The sequence below is a fragment of the Arctopsyche grandis genome, chromosome 11, assembly GCF_051622035.1.
Source record: "Arctopsyche grandis isolate Sample6627 chromosome 11, ASM5162203v2, whole genome shotgun sequence".
In the NCBI taxonomy this organism is placed as follows: Eukaryota; Metazoa; Arthropoda; class Insecta; order Trichoptera; family Hydropsychidae; genus Arctopsyche; species Arctopsyche grandis.
In genome coordinates this window covers 1,605,994-1,623,957 of record NC_135365.1, presented here as the reverse complement: position 1 = coordinate 1,623,957, position 17,964 = coordinate 1,605,994, and the positions used below count along the sequence as shown (strand labels likewise).

Genomic DNA, 17,964 nt, shown 5'->3' with positions numbered 1-17,964 from the left:
AAGGTCCCACATGGGGGAAAAGCAGTGATGTGCTGTAAACTCTATCAAATCAAAAACAGTGATCTCATACATTTCACACCAATCATTATCGCTCCTGTACAAACAAGCATAACTCAAGGGCAACGTCCCCTTTGACCATTCCAGATGAAAGAGTTCATCGCTTGATCGTAAAACGAACGAAACCCAACAGTGATGTCATCAGGAAATTGGAATACGTGTCCTGAAAGACGTTAAAACGTGGCACACGAACGCATTCTGAAATGAACGACGTCCTGGCGCTGACCCCATAGCTATAAAACACGCGCCCCGATAACAGATCAACACACGTGTCCCGAAAATACGTGCCTTTAAAACAGGTCAACACACGGATAAATCACATGTCCTGGAGACGGCAGGCTTCAAGCCAGAACGTATATAAAGCGAAGCACCAGCTCCAAACATTAGAGAGAACCTCTGGAGTTCAACCAGCTCACTTCTCCGAAGCTCAACTTCTTCGTACATACAATAACCATTATAATAATTGAACAAAAATAAACGATCCTCTTACAAACACAAACGTTGTTTTCTTAGACCGGGACACGGGCAACACATCTGTCCCGCGTACTAAAATTTCACTATCTGTATATTGTGAAAACTTCATTTTAATTTTAAAATTTTTATGTTCAGGGTAAAAGTTGAAATAAATATAAATGTTCAGGGACAGATTTTTGCGCTTGTTTCAGTTTGTTTTGATTAATTTCTAAGAAATTAAGGTAAATGAAAATGCATCTAGTTTTTGCATATAAAGAAAATGAAAACGAATTTCAAACTATACTTTATATGTGTGCGCATGTATTTTTTGGAATATTTCGATCGGGACCTTTCTGAATCTGGGTCCTGATTATTTGCATATTCTATGCCCCCTCTCGTCAGTCCTGGTTGCCACTGTCTTCAGATTTTGAGGAATAGCCTATGAGCAACTTCTTTGGTACGAGTTTTGGGTGAGCAGTTGCCCAGTTACCTGTTAGTTGGTATAACTAGTACCAAAATTGAGACAACAAATGTCTAAATTTGCCGTTGCTGTCAGAGTTAAATGCAAGGATGATAGAGTGCAGGCTTTGTCTTGGACCAGCTCCTGCCGAGTCTTCCGTCTCCATCTTCGGCGATCCTCATCCAGAGTGTCTTGAGCATCGCATTCGGACCTGCTGTCAAATTTATGTCGGTTGCTGGTTACAGGTTACAATTGTTGTGGACCCAATTGGTTAACTGTTCTCTTAATTCTACTTTTTCATCTGCAGGTCAAAAGAGGTGACCGGTTGCCGGACACGGTGTGTCTTTCGTGTAAGACCAATCTGGAATCGTTGATCAGCTTTCGAAAGGCTTGTTTTCGAAGCAACGAAACGTCCCAACTGAGGTTAGATGACTGCTTGAACATCAAGAGGGAAGAAGTTTTCCTGGAAAATGTAATATGGGACGATGAGCCTTCACTACCGACAATTCACCAAGAGAATAATGAAATTTGTTCAAAGCCATTTCCCAGTGAATCAAAACTTGTTGTACATACTAAAGAAAAGCCGTTAAAATGTGTCATTTGCTTAAAATCCTTTTCTCGTAAACCTAGCCTCGAGGCACATAAAAAATTGCATCCTGGGATACAACCATACAAATGTGACGTTTGTTTAAAATCATTTATCCTAAAAAATAAACTTGTGATACATTTAATATCTCACACAGGGGAAAAGACATTACTCAGTAAATCTAAACTTATTTTACACAAAACATCACATACTGGAGAAAAGCCATTCAAATGTGACACTTGTTTAAAATCATTTATTTATAAATGTCAACTTGTGTTACATTTAAGATCCCACATGGGGGAAAAGCAGTGATGTGCTGTAAAAATTCTATCAACCAGAAAAAATTTCATACATAACAAAAAAAAAAGTTTTTTTTATTTTTATCATACATTACAAAATTATTTATTTGGATTAAATAAATTATACATTACATTAATTCATTCCATATATTATCTTGATTGTCATTCGAAACTTAAACTGTGACGGGTCTTATTCGTCCTTCACTTATGACCTGACGGCTTCTTGGCCAGACACTGATCCAAGAAGCCTTTTGAATAACCCACGTGTTGACACGTGAAAATTAAATTAAAAAATACCAATAACGTTGAAGTGAAGTGTACTGGTCTTGACATTTTAAAATAATTTAAAAATACATTTAAAGAAATGGATATCAACTTACAGAACATTGTTTCTGTAATGACGGTGGGAAAAAATATTGGTTTTATTCAGCAGCTTAGGCAAACTATTAGGCATTCTGTGATTGAATTTCATTTAATAATATATCAGCTGGTTCTATGTGCGAAGCAAGGTTTTAAAACATTTTCCATTGTAGTGTCAGTTCTAATAATAGTCACCAATTTTATAAATACAAGAGGTCTTAATATACATTTTTGACGGTGACCTTAATTTTTTTTTGCTCTTCACTTGTAAAAGTATAATAAAAATAAAATAAAAAGAAAACGTAAACCTTTTTAGAGGATCAACTGGTGAACTTTGTTAACAAATCTTAGAATTTCCAAATTCATTAGTATTGTCCCGAGGACGTGAATGGGGGTTTCCAGGATCGGAAAAAAAAACGCAGCTGGGTTGTAGAAGTTGTTTATTGGTCTGCAATCGTCCCAATCGAGCGCCCACTATTTATACACTCGTACTTGTGGGTAATAATTTATAGATAGTTGAGAGGAGTTAACTCTGATACCTATCGATCTAACGTATTATACAAATTTATTCTATCTATCCTAGTTTAAGCTTATAACCATCTTCAGCATGTCGATGGGCCTTTGATTAAACGTGAGTTTGGTCTGTACGTATAAGATGTACATATATGTATGTATATATATTTTGCAAATTATCATCGGGCAAAAATGATATTTATTGTATTTAAGTGATAGATATCATCAAACAAATTTAATAGCATTTTATTAAGTTTGGACGGCTATTTTTTTTACAAATAAAAAAAAAACAAAGAAAGTAGATATTCATCACTAAAATGACCAGACAATAGTCTCGACTTACAACCTATCGAATATTTATGGGTTATTATAAAGCAAAGGGAATAAAAACAACACCCTGGGACATATTATAAGTTTAAAAAACTGTTGAAAATGTATGGTTTGAAGAAATTTAGGATGACATATTAAAAAAAATCGTCTTGTCCTTGCCGGCAGGTATCGATGCCCTCATAAAAGCAAGAAGAGGGTCTAGTACAGTGGTTCTCAGGCGAAATTTTACCGTGGCCGCACAGGTGATAATAGTGGTCCCATGGAAATGTCTGGTGGCCGCACCAAATTTAATCAAATAAATTAAAGTTACAAAAAAAGTGGATCAATTTATTCATAAAATAAAAGAAATTTTAACATTTTGGTATCTATTTATTTCATAATAATGCAAATGGAAATTGCTCAATACTCCTTTCTTCCAATACAAGCCGCATTGCTGCTTTTATGGTTTCTGAATTTGTTTTTAATTAAGTGCATTACACTGAATGATCTTTCCCAATATACGGTAGTGGGAAAAATAGACAATATTAATAAAGCAATTGTTGCCAAATCTGTATATTGGTTTGTTTCATTGTCAACGTATATTTCCGAAAAATTTTTGAACCGAAATATTATTAAAATGGTTATTAAGTACATACTTGATCATGACGAATTTTTAATAATGCATATTTTACGTTAGCCCAGTTAATTAATCTCAATACTGAAAATGATTTTAATCTATTTTGTAGTACTATGAAATTTTCATTTGTCATCATAATATAAGGGGAAGATACAAAAGAAACAGTTTTAAAAATATTCAATTCGTCGAACCTTTTATCCAGTTCCAGATTCAGAGATTTAAGACACTATTATTTTAAGTTTTAATTTTAATTTTGAAGTTATTTCTGTCATCTTATCTATGGAATCACTAACATAGGACAAAATTGAAAAATTGTCATTTTCAACTTCTGTTACAAGGCTTTTCGCTATAATTTTAGTTTGTCATTGATGAGCATGGTTTCTATAATATTATTGTAAAGTTACTTTTTTGTAGTTTTTAAAATATATTTAATTTTTTTTAAATATTAGTATTATTTACTATTAAGTCGTTTGTAGCCGCAGTAAAATCCACTAGTGACCGATGCGGCCACCGTGGCCGCACTTGAGAACCACTGGTCTAGTAAATATTATATTGTTGTCATATGTCCATTACCTATGTATTTTAATTAATAAAAAAATATATACTGTAATATTATTTAAGCTAGAGACATTTGAAATACATATAAGAAAAATGCCCTATTGTGCATTTTTTTTTTTAATTCGTATCTCGCCTTAATTTAAAAATATAAATAATCTTTTTTAATCGTAAAACATGTTAAATAGTCGAAATCAAATAATAAAACCAAAAAAACTCGTGTATAGCTTCATGTAATTAAAAAAAATCGAAAACATCGAACAATTGAAAGTGATGCGATTTCTCTGCACGGTACTGTATTTCTAATATATATCACATTTAGTTTTAATTTATTTTCACACAACCAATCACCTACATAATTCAATTATTTATTTAAAATATTAGACATCACATCAACATTACTACCTATGATATGAATTAATATGAGTATCGTCTGCAAAAAGATGATACTCTTTCGTCTCAAATGCTCGTTTATAATCCAAGAAGACTGCTCCAACAAGCTGACCTGATTTGTCCATCGTCTCCATCCAGTTAGAAACAACCAAATGGATAGCGGTTTCTGTTGGATGTCTCTCTCTAAATTCAGACTGTTCCACAATCAAACAATCATTCACATAAATGAACTCATATCAACTGAATAATCACGATTTACTCCAGAATCTCCTCAACAATTGGAAAATGCATCGATGGGCCTCATTTCACAGGCTCTGTGTGTACCAAGAACCTTTGGTACAGGTAAAATAGTACACACCTTTCGTGCTTCTGGGACGGATATCATTTCCAAACACATATTTATTCATTTCAATAACTGAGCTCCAACAAATTTCCAAGTGTTGACTAAAATATGCAGTCAATCCATCCATACTAGAAACCGATTTCATGCCTTTCAATACACCACTATTCCCACTAATTTAAACCTTTCAAACTTATTTAAACCCATACTTACATCAGCAATCACACTATTATGCCTAATTTTAACTGAGTTAACTATATCATTCACGCTATTAATGTAAAACTCATTCAACCTTTAACCATTATTAAGTACTAAGGATAAAATAAAAATCTATCTATTATTTTTACAATGATTTTTAATCATGACTTTTATTTGCAACATGTGAAAATATACATATATTATCACTCATCAGGTGATCTTCAATCTTATTACTCCTTAATGTGTATTGTGAAAAAATTTCTTAAGCATGCTAACCCGGAGACCCGGATTGGGATCCTAGTAAGCAAATTTAAACAGTATTTATATAATAAAGAATCTTTTTATACATACATATATGCATATTGTTATTATTCGACGTTATGAGATTTTTTATGACGCACAAGGTTACATTTCTGGATAAATGATTTTAAACAAATGTCACATTTGTACGGTTTTATCCCAGTATGCAATCTTTTATGTGACTCGAGGAAAGTTTTAGTAGAAAATGATTTTAAACAAATTTCACACTTGTAAGGCTTTTGCCCTGTGTGAGATCTTAAATGTATTACCAGTCTATCTTTTCGAATGTATGATTTTAAACAAATGTCAAATTTGTATGGTTGTATACAAGTATGCGATTTTTCATGAGACAAGAAGCTAGTTTTTTGAGTAAATGATTTTAAACAAATGTCGCATTTGTGTGGTTTTATCCCAGTATGCGATATTTTATGTGACTCAAGGCTAGATTTTTGAGCAAATGATTTTAAACAAATTTCACACTTGTGAGGCTTTTCCCCCGTGTGAATTCTTAAATGCAATACAAGTACATTTTTTTGAATAAATGATTTTAAACAAATGTCATATTGGTATGGTTGTATTTGTATCCCAGTTTGCGATTTTTTATGACACACGAGGCTAGATTTTTCAGAAAATGATTTTAAACAAATTTCACATTTGTGTGGTTTTATCCTAGTGTGCCTTTGTTTTATGTAACTGTAGCTTACATTTTTGAGCAAATGATTTTAAACAAATTTCACACTCGTAAGGCTTTTCGCCCGTGTGAGTTCTTAAATGGATTACAAGTACAGTTTTTTGAGCAAATGATTTTAAACAAATGTCGCATTTGTGTGGTTTTATCCCAGTATGCACTTTTTTATGTTTTTCAAGGTTAGATTTTTCAGCAAATGATTTTAAACAAATGTCACATTTGTATGGCTTCTTCCCAGTATGCAATTTTACATGCATCACGAGGCTAGATTTTCGAGAAAAAGATTTTAAACAAATTTCACATTTGTGCAGTTTAACGTGTGGTTCAGTATGCGATTTTTCATGTATCCTGAGGCTAGATTGCTCAGAAAATGATTTTAAACAAATTTCACACTTGTAAGGCTTTTCCCCCGTGTGAGATCTTAAATGTGACGCAAGGTGATGTTTTCGAATAAATGATTTCAAACAAATGTCACATCTGTGTGATCTTATCCCAGTATGCGATTTTTTATGAAACGTAAGGTTAGATCTTTGTGAATACGATTTTAGACAAATGTCACACGTGTACTTTTCTCCAGTATGTGATCTTTCGTGTAAAATAAGTTTAGTTTCACTGGGAAATGCTTGTGAACTAATTTCACTATTATTTTGGTGAATGGTCGGTAATGCAGGCTCATCGTCCCATATCACGTCTTCCAACAAAACTTCTTCAGTCTTGATCTTCAAGCAATCATCTAATCTCAGTTGAGACGTTTCGTAGCTTCGAAAACAAGCCTCCCGAAAGCTGATTAACAATTCCAGATTGGTCTTACACGAAAGACACACCGTGTCCGGCAACCCGTCGCCTCTTTTAACCTGCAGAAGAAAAAAAAGTAGGATTGAGCGATGCGAAGAGTTAACGAATTGGGTCGACAATAATTGTAAACCGTAAACAGAATCCGACCTGAATTTGACAGCAGGTCCGAATGCGTTGCTCCAGACGCTGTGGATGAGGATCGCTGAAGATGGAGACGGAAGTCTCGGCCGGAGCTGGTCCAAGACAAAGTCTGCACTCCATCGTCCCTGCATTTAACTGTGACAGCAACCGATCTTGCTATATTTTAGTGACAGCTTTGGTCAAAATTTGGTACTAGTTATACCAACTTTCAGGTAACTGGACAACTTCTCAGTGACATTTCGTACCAAAATATTCGTACCAAACAGATAGTGTCAACCAGGGTTCGGTGATTACTGGTCACAAATTACTCGTCACAAAGTCACTAAAATCTATATAACGGAACATCTGGCAGCCGAAAAGTCCATCATACTAACAATAACTATCATAGTAACGAGAACTTGAGTGCCAAATATTGTGTATTCGCGATTTTCATGGCAAAAATTGTCTTTGTGACCACCCCAATGTGACGAATAGTCTAATTACCGTCAACCAAAACTGTTGAGAATATTATCAGGGACAAAAATATTGTTTATAACTGACTGAACGTTGTTTCCAAATTGTTATACCAGAACGTAAAATTAATACATTATTTTTTTTTGTATATTTGTTTGTATCTTATATACGTTATTAACTTTTCTAAATAATTAATGTTTTATACACAGAATATGCAAATTATCAGGATAGATCCAGAACGGTCCCGGTCAAAATATTCGGTATAAGAAAGACGTATAGTTTGAAATTCGTTTACATTCTCGTTATCATAAGCTTTCAAAATATCCCTCTAATTTGTATTTGAAAATATAATATTGTGGCGGCTCGCTTATACGACATGGTCGAGTTTGGTTGCCTTCCTGCGAGTGGGAACCAACTCGGCTGGGTTCGGAGAGCCACTACTCACTCTATCTTCAGCTGTCATATAATAAACACGTGCATTAACATGCCAGTCGTCTCATTCGTTCATCCCCTATAATATACTGGTTGTTTTACCCGGCTTTGCTCCGTATTTGTAATACATACAGCTTAAACATGGCGAATTTGGTATCAAATATTTATGGTTGTGGCTATTTGCAGGTACTATATCTGCGAAAAGCGCAAAGCCTTCTGCGCATGCGCGTGAACTTCCACAAATTGTCTTTAGATTTATACATGTTTATTTTTGCTGGACATCCTTTGTATAAATAGTTTTGATGTGGTCTCATTCCTTCACATTTTGATTTTCTTTGAACGCCATGACAGCAAACATAAATTATTTGTTTACTGTTGTGGCAGTTTACAACAAATGGCTGGTAATTTTGTTGACAAAATTTATAAAAGTATTGTTTCACGCATTCGTAATCTTTAAAAGTTTGTCCTTTTGTGAATTCGAAAATTTCTTCCAATCTGGTGATTCTAAAATTATTAAATAAATGTTAATTAATTGAAATCTTGATTATTTTTATCAGAAATATCCGATTATATTTTCTTACATTTAATGTGTGCTAGACTTGTTTAATCAATCGTTCATTATCAATGAGACAAATAAATGTCGCACGTTATTATAATAGATTTATATCATTTAGCTAGTTCGCGGCTTGTACTTGCATGTAGGTATTATACGTTGTATATGATAATAATTTTCTAACAATTAATAATATTAACTAATTTGGATTATATTTTCTACTCTACGTCACTAGAGACGTATAGTAAAACTTTTAACAGTAAACACGCTGACAGTGACAGTTCACGCGCATGCGCAGAAGGCTTTGCGCCTGTCGCAGATATAGTACCTGCAAATAGCCACAACCCATAGAAAATTGCATGCTGAGATAAAACCACACAAATGTGTATGGGGATGAACGAATGAGACGACTGGTATGTTGATGCACGCGCTTTTATTATGATAGCCAGAGACGGAGTGCGGTAGCCACTCTGAACACAGCCGAGTTGATCCCAACTCACAGGAAGGTGACCGAACTCGACAATGTCGTATAGCGAGCCGCCACATGTGAAATTTGTATAAAATCATTTAGACATATATATAAACTTGTGTTACATTTAAGATCCCACACGGGGAAAAAGCAGTGATGTGCTGTAAAAATTCTATTAACCGACTTGCACGTTGGCAAACACCCTCCCACCCCCATTTTTATACAATTTTCTTTTCAAATTGTAAATAAAATATTTCATACATTACAAAAATAAAGTTTTTATTTTTATCATACATTACAAAATTATTTATTTACATATAATAAATTGTACATTACATAAATTCATTCCATATAGTATTTTGATTGTCATTCGAAACTTTAACTGTGACTGGTCTTATTCGTCTATTACGGTGATAGAGAACCTATGACCTGACCTATGGTCAGACACTGATCCAAGAAGCCTTTAGAATGACCCACGTGTTGACGCGTGAAAATTAAAATAAAAAATAGCAATAACGTTGAAGTGAAGAGTACTGCACTGTAGGGTTTCTGGCCCGGGTCAACCCGTGACAGACATTACCGGGAATTCACGAAATTTTTGTAGTCTCGTGTCCCGGGAATTGGATTTTAAAAAATCTTGGAAATATACAACATTTTCACGACTGCACGAAGGGAAATAACAAATCAAATACACAAATAATCGCAAAATATTCTCAAAGGTTTGTTGTTTAGCAGTAAGTACAGCGGATTCCCCGAACGTGGAAGTTTTATGAATATATGGGGGATGAACGGATGAGACGACTGGCATGTTGAAGAACGTGCGTTTATTATGAGAGCCAGAGACGGAGTGGTGATAGCGCTCCGAACACTTATATATAAATATTTTAAATAAAAGTTGTAAATTAAAATTATTGTGTATAATCTATATTGTTTATACGTTCGCTGTAATATATTTTTTGATTTTTTAATCAAAAACTTTTTTTTTAAATGGCTCCAAAAAAACCATTTCAGAAGATGTGAAAGTGGCCATTGCAACGCTTATTAGTGAAAAGACATATAGTTACAGACAAATTGCAAAAAAAAATCATGTTTCTCACCCTACGGTAACCTATATTGCACAATTGGTGCAATCGGGAGTTTCTCCAACTACAATGTGGGAGAAAACGAAAAACCACACCGCGAACGGATCGAAAAATCATCATCATAGCTTTGGAGAACCGTAAGGTGCCTAATAAAGGTATTCAAGCTACTCTGAACCAAGAGGGTATCGATATTTCCACAAGGACGATGCAACGTAGATTTCGTGAAGTTAACATCAAGAGCCGAACTCCCATAAAAAAGCCAAAATTGACACCAACGATGAAAAAAAAATCTCAGGAACATCAGCAATGGACTTTTGATGATTGGAAAAAGGTATTGCTTAAATATTAATATTAAACTAAAAAATACTTGATAACCTCTTATGTACTAATTTTTCATTCATTTTAGGTTTGTTTCTCTGACGAAAGAATTCTAAGGACAACGACAGATGTTGTCCAATACATCAGAAGAGGACCTTGCGAGAAGCTGAGCGACGAATGCACCATTCAAACAACAAAATATAATGCATCTGTATGGTGTGGTCCGTTATTAGCGGAAAAGAGGCTGGACCCATAAGTGGCTGGACCCGTACATTGGGGCAAGATCAATACAAAAAAATTTTGTTGAACGGATTTTTGCCTTATTTTGAATCAGAGGGGATGGATGCACATAATTACATTTTTATGCAAGATGTCACACGGCCAAAACAATTAACAACTACCTGACCACAAAAAATAGTCGAATTTTGTTATGGCCAGGTAATTCACCGGATTTAAATCCGATACACAATGTTTTAATTAAATTTCTAAATATTGTAATTTATTTTATATTAAATTGACTCTTACAATTTTAATTTTATTATAAATAATTTTTTTTTATAATTTAAAGGGGAGGGACAACTAAATATTAAGTTAATAACAGTTTTTTTTGTAAATATTATTGATGAATATATTATGCGTGTAACGCGACGTTCTCCCAAGTGTCCCTTCAGTTGGTAGCGGTAGTAACCTTTAGGTTGGCACCAGTTACTTTACCGCGCCAAACACCCTACCCGTCTCGAGAAGGGTCGAGACGCGGTCTCTCCATCTCCAGCCACCGACCGGGACGGACCTCCCTCCAGCATCTCCGCCGAGCGTCTTCAGAGACGCCCAGAGATCGCCATCTTGTGTCCACACGAGGCAGTACGGAGTTTGTCTCCTGCCTCCCCCCTCCCGCTGCTGTGACCAGACCGCAGAGAGCCAGCTTCCGGAAGAGCTGTTATCAACGCACACGACTTGCAGTCAGGAGCCTCCCCGACTATATACATTTATATAACTATCCCAAGGTTAGTCCACGTTTCCTACATAACACGACTCTTGGAAGAATAACGACGTATCACGCCCTCTGCATAAAGACGCGCGAAATACCGTTCATTACATGTACACACACATATACATACATACATACATATTTCCAATAAATATCACATTTAGTTTTAATTTATTTTCACACAACCAATCACCTACATAATTCAATTATTTATTTAAAATATTAGACATCACATCAACATTACTACCTATGATATATATAATATTAGAGCAGGCCCGGGCAAACCGCGGCCCGCCAAGTATTTTGGTGCGGCCCGCGAGCAAAATTCAAAAAAAGTTTTGTAACGCGACGTTCTCCCCATAGTCCCATAGGGCAACACTCGCCCTCTCTCCTGTGCACGTCTCTCTCCTGTGCACGTCTCTCTCTTGTGAAGATCTCTCCTGTGCACGTCTCCGGGGGTAGACGGGGCCCAGAGATCCACCATCAGTGCTGAAGAACCGCTGTGAGGTCGAGTGTAGCATCACTCCCTCCCCTGAGTTCCAGCACAACGTCCCCTGTATTCCTCACGCCGTTTCCGGAGAAAAATCCAGCCGTGAGAGGACCGACCAGAGGACCGCAGAGCCAGCTCCCAACCACGAGGAAGCTGTTTGAAATCAACGAGACGATTTGCAGTCAGGAACCTCCCCGACTATATAACTGTATCCCAAGGTTAGTCCACGTTTCCATTTAACCCGACCCTTGGAAGAAGAACGGAGTAAACGCCCTCTGGACCTCCCACCGCGAGATCAGATAAGCGCGCGTAAAACCGTTCGTTACAGTTTACATTTTGATGATGATCTAAAATTTTTTTTGTTGATTTGTTAATGTTTTATCGTTTCTGACATAAGATACAATTCGAATTTGGGCCAAAATTTAATGAGCAATATCATCAATATTAGAATCCATCACATGATACTCGATAGATCTCGACGAAAGTATGATCGAAAAGATACCGCACAGTTATTAATTTTCATACGCGGATGTAACTCTAAATTTGAAATTATTGAAGAGCTTTTGTCATTGAAATCACTTAAAGATTGAATTTTATCCAGGATAAAATTTGCAAAAATTGTCCTGATTACAATTTAATTATAATTCATTGTATTATACATCAACAAGTATTGTACAAAAATGTGTTAAAAGTTGAACATGTGACATCTTGTATTATTAAACATGTAAATTTAATACGATCGAGTGGCTTGAAACACAGACAATTCATTGCTTTTCTTCAAGATATTGAATCTGAGTTCACAGATATTATTTATCATAATCATATTCGATGGCTTAGCCTGGGAAAAATACTTCGGCGAGTATGGAATACAAAAGAAGAAATCGTTCTATTTAAAAAAATGAAAGATATTATCGACTTTCCCGAATTAACTGATAATGACTGGCTGAGTGATTTTGAATTTACTTTGGACATCTTGAAACATTTAAATACTTTCAACACAGTGTTGGGGAAAATTTTATGTTCATGATATGGTGAAAAGTTTGAATGGATTTAAAACTACGAGTGTTTCTTCACCATTTATTTATTAAACGGGTAGACCACTTTTCAACCATGAAATTGCTGAAGATACCAGAAAATAAATTTGAAGAATATGGTGAAATTATCAACGATTTCAGGTCTGCTCATACTTAACAGCACTGCACGACTCCGTTTCAAATATGTCATTTTATTACATTTCTATTCATATATACCTACACGTCACGGTCACGTCACGCTTACAGCAATTTGGCCGAGTGCAAGGCAAAATCGGCTTACTTATACATTACAGGCCATGACGATACGGCGCAATATTGCTTACGTCGTATTGTCGAGTACTTGCAATATGAATGCATACACGTGCATTCGTAGCTACGCGTCAGAATACAAGTAGTAAAAAAATTTCGGCGTTTATCAAACGAAAAATTATGTATAATCGCGTTTTTGTTGGAAGAAGAAGCTCACGAAGGCAATAAAAAAGCACGGAGGCGTTTTGATGTGCATCCCATGTTAAAAAATAGAAAAACCGAAGGAGAGTTTTGGACACTGTATAAGGAGCTTGTGGATGATGGACAAAGCCCATGTCGAAAGATTGAACAGCTGTCAACTGTCACTATCGATAATTGGTCCAAAACAGCAAAGCGGCAGACTCATGGCACGTAATTTGCGTGTATATTTCCACGATGGCCAAAAAGACGGATACGGTACGTTGACGGATGTTGCTCTAAGATATGAACAGGAAATGTCGGGTACTGCTGAAAGCCTGCCGTGGCGTAAACGTGACGGTTGGTATGAATATACCCATACAAAATGTACCAAAGAACACTTTTCGTACGGCCGGATACCTGCTGAAGTCGGTACGTGCTGACTAGGTATGAACAGACCTATATGTGTGCGCATGTATTTTTTTGAATATTACGACTGGGACCTTTATGAATCTGGGCCCTGATTATTTGCATATTTTATGCTCCCTCTCGTCATTCCTGGTTGCAATTGTCTTCAGATTTTGAGGAATAGCCTATAAGTAACTTCTTTGGTACGAGTTTTGAGTGAGCAGTTGCCCAGTTACCTGTAAGCTGGTATAACTAGTACCAAAATTGAGACAACAAATGTCTAAATTTGTCATTCCTGTCAGAGTTAAATGCAAGGATGATGGAGTGCAGGCTTTGTCTTGGACCAGCTCCTGCCGAGACTTCCGTCTCCATCTTCGGCGATCCTCATCCAGAGCGTCTTGAGCAACGCATTCGGACCTGCTGTCAAATTTATGTCGGTTGCTGATTACAGGTTACAATTATTGTGAACCCCATTGATTAATTCTACTAATAATCCTACTTTTTCACCTGCAGGTTAAAAGAGGCGACGGGTTTCCGGACACGGTGTGTCTTTCGTGTAAGACCAATTTGGAATCGTTAATCAGCTTTCGAAAGCTTTGTTTTCGAAGCAACGAAACGTCCCAACTGAGGTTAGATGATTGCTTGAACATCAAGACGGAAGAAGTTTTGTTGGAAGATGTCACATGGGACGATGAGTCTTCACTACCGACAATTCACCAAGAGAATAATGAAATTTGTTCAAAGCCATTTCTCAGTGAATCAAAACTTGTTGTACATACTAAAGAAAAGCCGTTCAAATGTGAAATTTGCTTAAAATCATTTTCCCGAAAATCTGCCCTCATATCACATGAAATATTGCATACTGGGATAAAACCAAACAAATGTGTAATTTGTTTAAAATCATTTTTTCATAAACATAGCCTTGAGTCACATAAAATATCGCATACTGGGGTAAAAGCCCACAAATGTGAAATTTGTTTAAAATCATTTACTCGACAATCTAACCTTGAAAAACATAAAAAATGGCATGCTGGAATAATATCATACACATGTGATATTTGTTTAAAATCATTTATGCAAAAAAATGATCTTGTGTTACATTTAAGATCTCACACAGGGGAAAAGCCTTACAAGTGTGAAATTTGTTTAAAATCATTTTCTAAAAAATCTAGCCTTGTGACACATGCAAAACAGCATACTGGGATAAAACCACACAAATGCGAAATTTGTTTAAAATCATTTTTTCATAAATCTGGCCTCGGATCACACGAAATATCGCATACTGGGGTAAAACCACACAAATGTGACATCTGTTTAAAATCATTTAATCAACAATATAACCTTGAAAGACATAAAAAATTGCATACTGGGATAAAATCATACAAATGTGACATTTGTTTAAAATCATTTATGCGAAAAAATGATCTTGTGTTACATTTAAGATCTCACACAGGGGAAAAGCCTTACAAGTGTGAAATTTGTCTAAAATCATTTTCACGAAAATCTAATCTTAGAAGACATAAAAAATTGCATACTTAAAATGTTTAAAATCATTTATTCAAAAAATTGAAATTGTGTTACATTTAAGGTCTCACACAGGGGAAAAGCCTTATAAGTGTGATATTTGATAAAACCGCACAAATTTGAAATTTGTATAAAATCATTTAGACATTAGGGTTGCCATACGTCCCGTATATACGGGACATGTCCCGTATTTCACTACTCGGTCCCGTATTTGTCCCGGGATTTGTGCAAGGATCTAAATCTAAATATTCCCATGGATAAGCTTATCGCTTTTTGTGTAGATAATACGAACACTAACTTCGGAGGTCTAAACCGAGCTGGAAGAAATAACGTGTTTTTTAAACTGAATTCTGAATTGGAAAGAGATATTGAAGGCATAGGATGTCCAGCACACGTTTTCATAACGCGCTATCAATAGCCGCTGATGTTTTGACTGTCGATGTTGAATCAATAGTCGTCAAGATATTCAAGTACTTTAACATTTACACTGTGAGGACTGAAAAACTCAAAGACTTTTGTGAATATGTTGGTGTTGCCTACCAAAACTTATTATCCTACGTTGGGACTAGGTGGTTATCACTCTTACCTGCAATTGAAAGAATATTGAATCTGTGGCAGCCATTAAAAGATTTTTTCGCTAACGAAGACAGACCACCAAAAGCCCTTAAAGATTTTTTTGATGATCCAATGAGTGAAGCTTATTTTTGCTTCTTGCATTCACAGCTCAATACATTTGAATCTCAAATTAAAAAAATAGAAAAATCAAACATCACTGTCCTGAAAGTAAAGTCTGTATTAGAAGAGACCAAAAGACATATGATCGAGAGAAAAAAATCCAATTTTATTGGAATGACGACAAAAAAAATTTTGAATCTCTTAAAGCTTGATTCTGGAAACAGTGCCAAAGTGGAAACTTTTGAAAAACATACTGTCGATTTCTTTAACACTGCTGTGGAATACATTGATAAGTGGTCCCAATCATTCAAAAAGTTTAATGCTTTCGATTGGATGACTCTCAAGCAAGTTCCTGAATGGAGGGAAATAGAACGAACCGTTGAATATTTGCAAGGAAGGAACATCGATGTTGGAAACAATGAGCTTCTTTTCAACCAGTTCGTATATTTAAAAGATTATTTAAATAAAAATAATACCAACGAAAACTGGGAGACAACGCGGAAATTGAGTATGGAAGAGAAATGGCTGAAGTTTTTTAGAGATACCAAGCATATTGAACAGAAGTCATGTTTAATAAAACTATGTGAATATTTGCCATTCCAGCCCACAATGCTAATGTGGAGAGAATATTTTCCCTGATGTCAACACAATGGTCGGATGAAAGAAATAAGCTGACAGTTGAGGCAATTTTGGTTTGCCAGTATAATTTGAAAATGACTTGCGCCCAATTTTTCAATCATGTAAAAGAGGAAAAAGATTTAATTAAAATAGTTAAATCATTGTTAAAATACGATTGGGCTAAAAAAGACTAATTTTTTAAAATAAACTATTACCTACCTACTTTTCCTAATTTTATTTATGTATGTAGCACTTAAATGTCCCGTATCAATGCTTGACAATTTTTTGTTTTCAAATTATAAAGAAAAAATTTCATATATCACCAAAAAAAAAGTTATTTTTATTTTTATCATACATTACAAAATTATTTATTTACATAAAATAAATTGTACATTACATAAATTCATTCCATATAGGATTTTGATTGTCATTCGAAACTTAAACTATTACAGGTCTTATTCGTCTATCACAGTGATGGAGAACCTATGACCTGACCTATGGTCAGACACTGATCCAAGAAGCCTTTTGAATTACCCACGTGTTGACTCGTGAAAATTAAAATAAAAAATACCAATAACGTTGAAGTGAAGTGTACTGGTCTTGACATTTTCAAATAATTTAAAAATACATTTAAAGAAATGGATATCAACTTACAGAACATTGTTTCTGTAATGACGGTGCTCCCAATATGGTCGGATAAATTATTGGTTTTATTCAGCAGCTTCAGCAAACTATTAGACATTCTCTGATTGAATTTCATTTTATAATTCATCAGCTAGTTCTATGTGCGAAGCAAGGTTTAAAAACATTTTCCAACGTAATGCCAGTTGTAATAATAATTATCGACTTCATATATGCAGGAGGTGTTAATATACATTTTTGACCTTCATTTTTTGCTCTTCACTTGTAAAAGTATAATATAAATAAATAAGAAGAAAACGTAAACCTTTTTGGAGTATCAAGTGTTGAACTTTTCTGTCAACAAATTTTAGGATTTCCAAAGTTATTAGTATTGTTGTGTGAACGGAAACGTTACTCCAGAATCTTCTCAACAATTGGCAATGCATCGATGGGCCTCACAGGTAAAATAGTACACACCTTTCGTGCTTCTGGGACGTTTACCATTTCCAAACACATATTTATTCATTTCAATAACTGAGGTCCAACAAATTCCCAAGTGTTGATTAAAATATCGAGAGTCAATCCTTTCATACTAGAAACCGATTTCATGCCTTCAATACACCACTATTCCAACAAATTTAAACCTTTCAAACTTATTTAAACCCATACTCACATCAGCATTCACACTATTATGCCTAATTTGAACTAAGTTAACAATATCATTCACGCTATTAATGTAAAACTCATTCAACCGTTAACCATTATTAAGTACTAAGGATAAAATAAAAA

General features: G+C 35.1%; 4 protein-coding genes across 4 annotated transcripts in view; 2 read left to right on the top strand and 2 right to left on the bottom strand.

Moving 5' to 3' along the window:
* LOC143919146 (uncharacterized) overlaps nt 1–17,964 on the bottom strand; it is a 1,208,594-nt gene that overhangs the window by 271,420 nt on the left and 919,210 nt on the right. The window lies entirely within an intron of this gene.
* LOC143919144 (transcription factor Ouib-like) lies at nt 1,010–3,004 on the top strand. Its single transcript, XM_077441339.1, has 2 exons — nt 1,010–1,197; nt 1,278–3,004. Exons 1-2 carry the CDS (start codon nt 1,081–1,083, stop codon nt 1,866–1,868), a joined length of 708 nt encoding a protein of 235 aa, XP_077297465.1. The 5' UTR covers nt 1,010–1,080; the 3' UTR covers nt 1,869–3,004.
* On the bottom strand, nt 5,308–7,461 carry LOC143919136 (uncharacterized). The gene is made up of 2 exons (XM_077441328.1): nt 7,091–7,461; nt 5,308–7,002 (listed from the first exon to the last, which is right to left on the bottom strand). Exons 1-2 carry the CDS (start codon nt 7,202–7,204, stop codon nt 6,130–6,132), a joined length of 987 nt encoding a protein of 328 aa, XP_077297454.1. The 5' UTR covers nt 7,205–7,461; the 3' UTR covers nt 5,308–6,129.
* On the top strand, nt 13,616–16,878 carry LOC143919120 (uncharacterized). Its single transcript, XM_077441309.1, has 3 exons — nt 13,616–13,776; nt 13,908–14,170; nt 14,251–16,878. The coding sequence occupies exons 2-3, from the start codon at nt 14,054–14,056 to the stop codon at nt 15,274–15,276; spliced, it is 1,143 nt and encodes a 380-aa protein (XP_077297435.1). The 5' UTR covers nt 13,616–13,776; nt 13,908–14,053; the 3' UTR covers nt 15,277–16,878.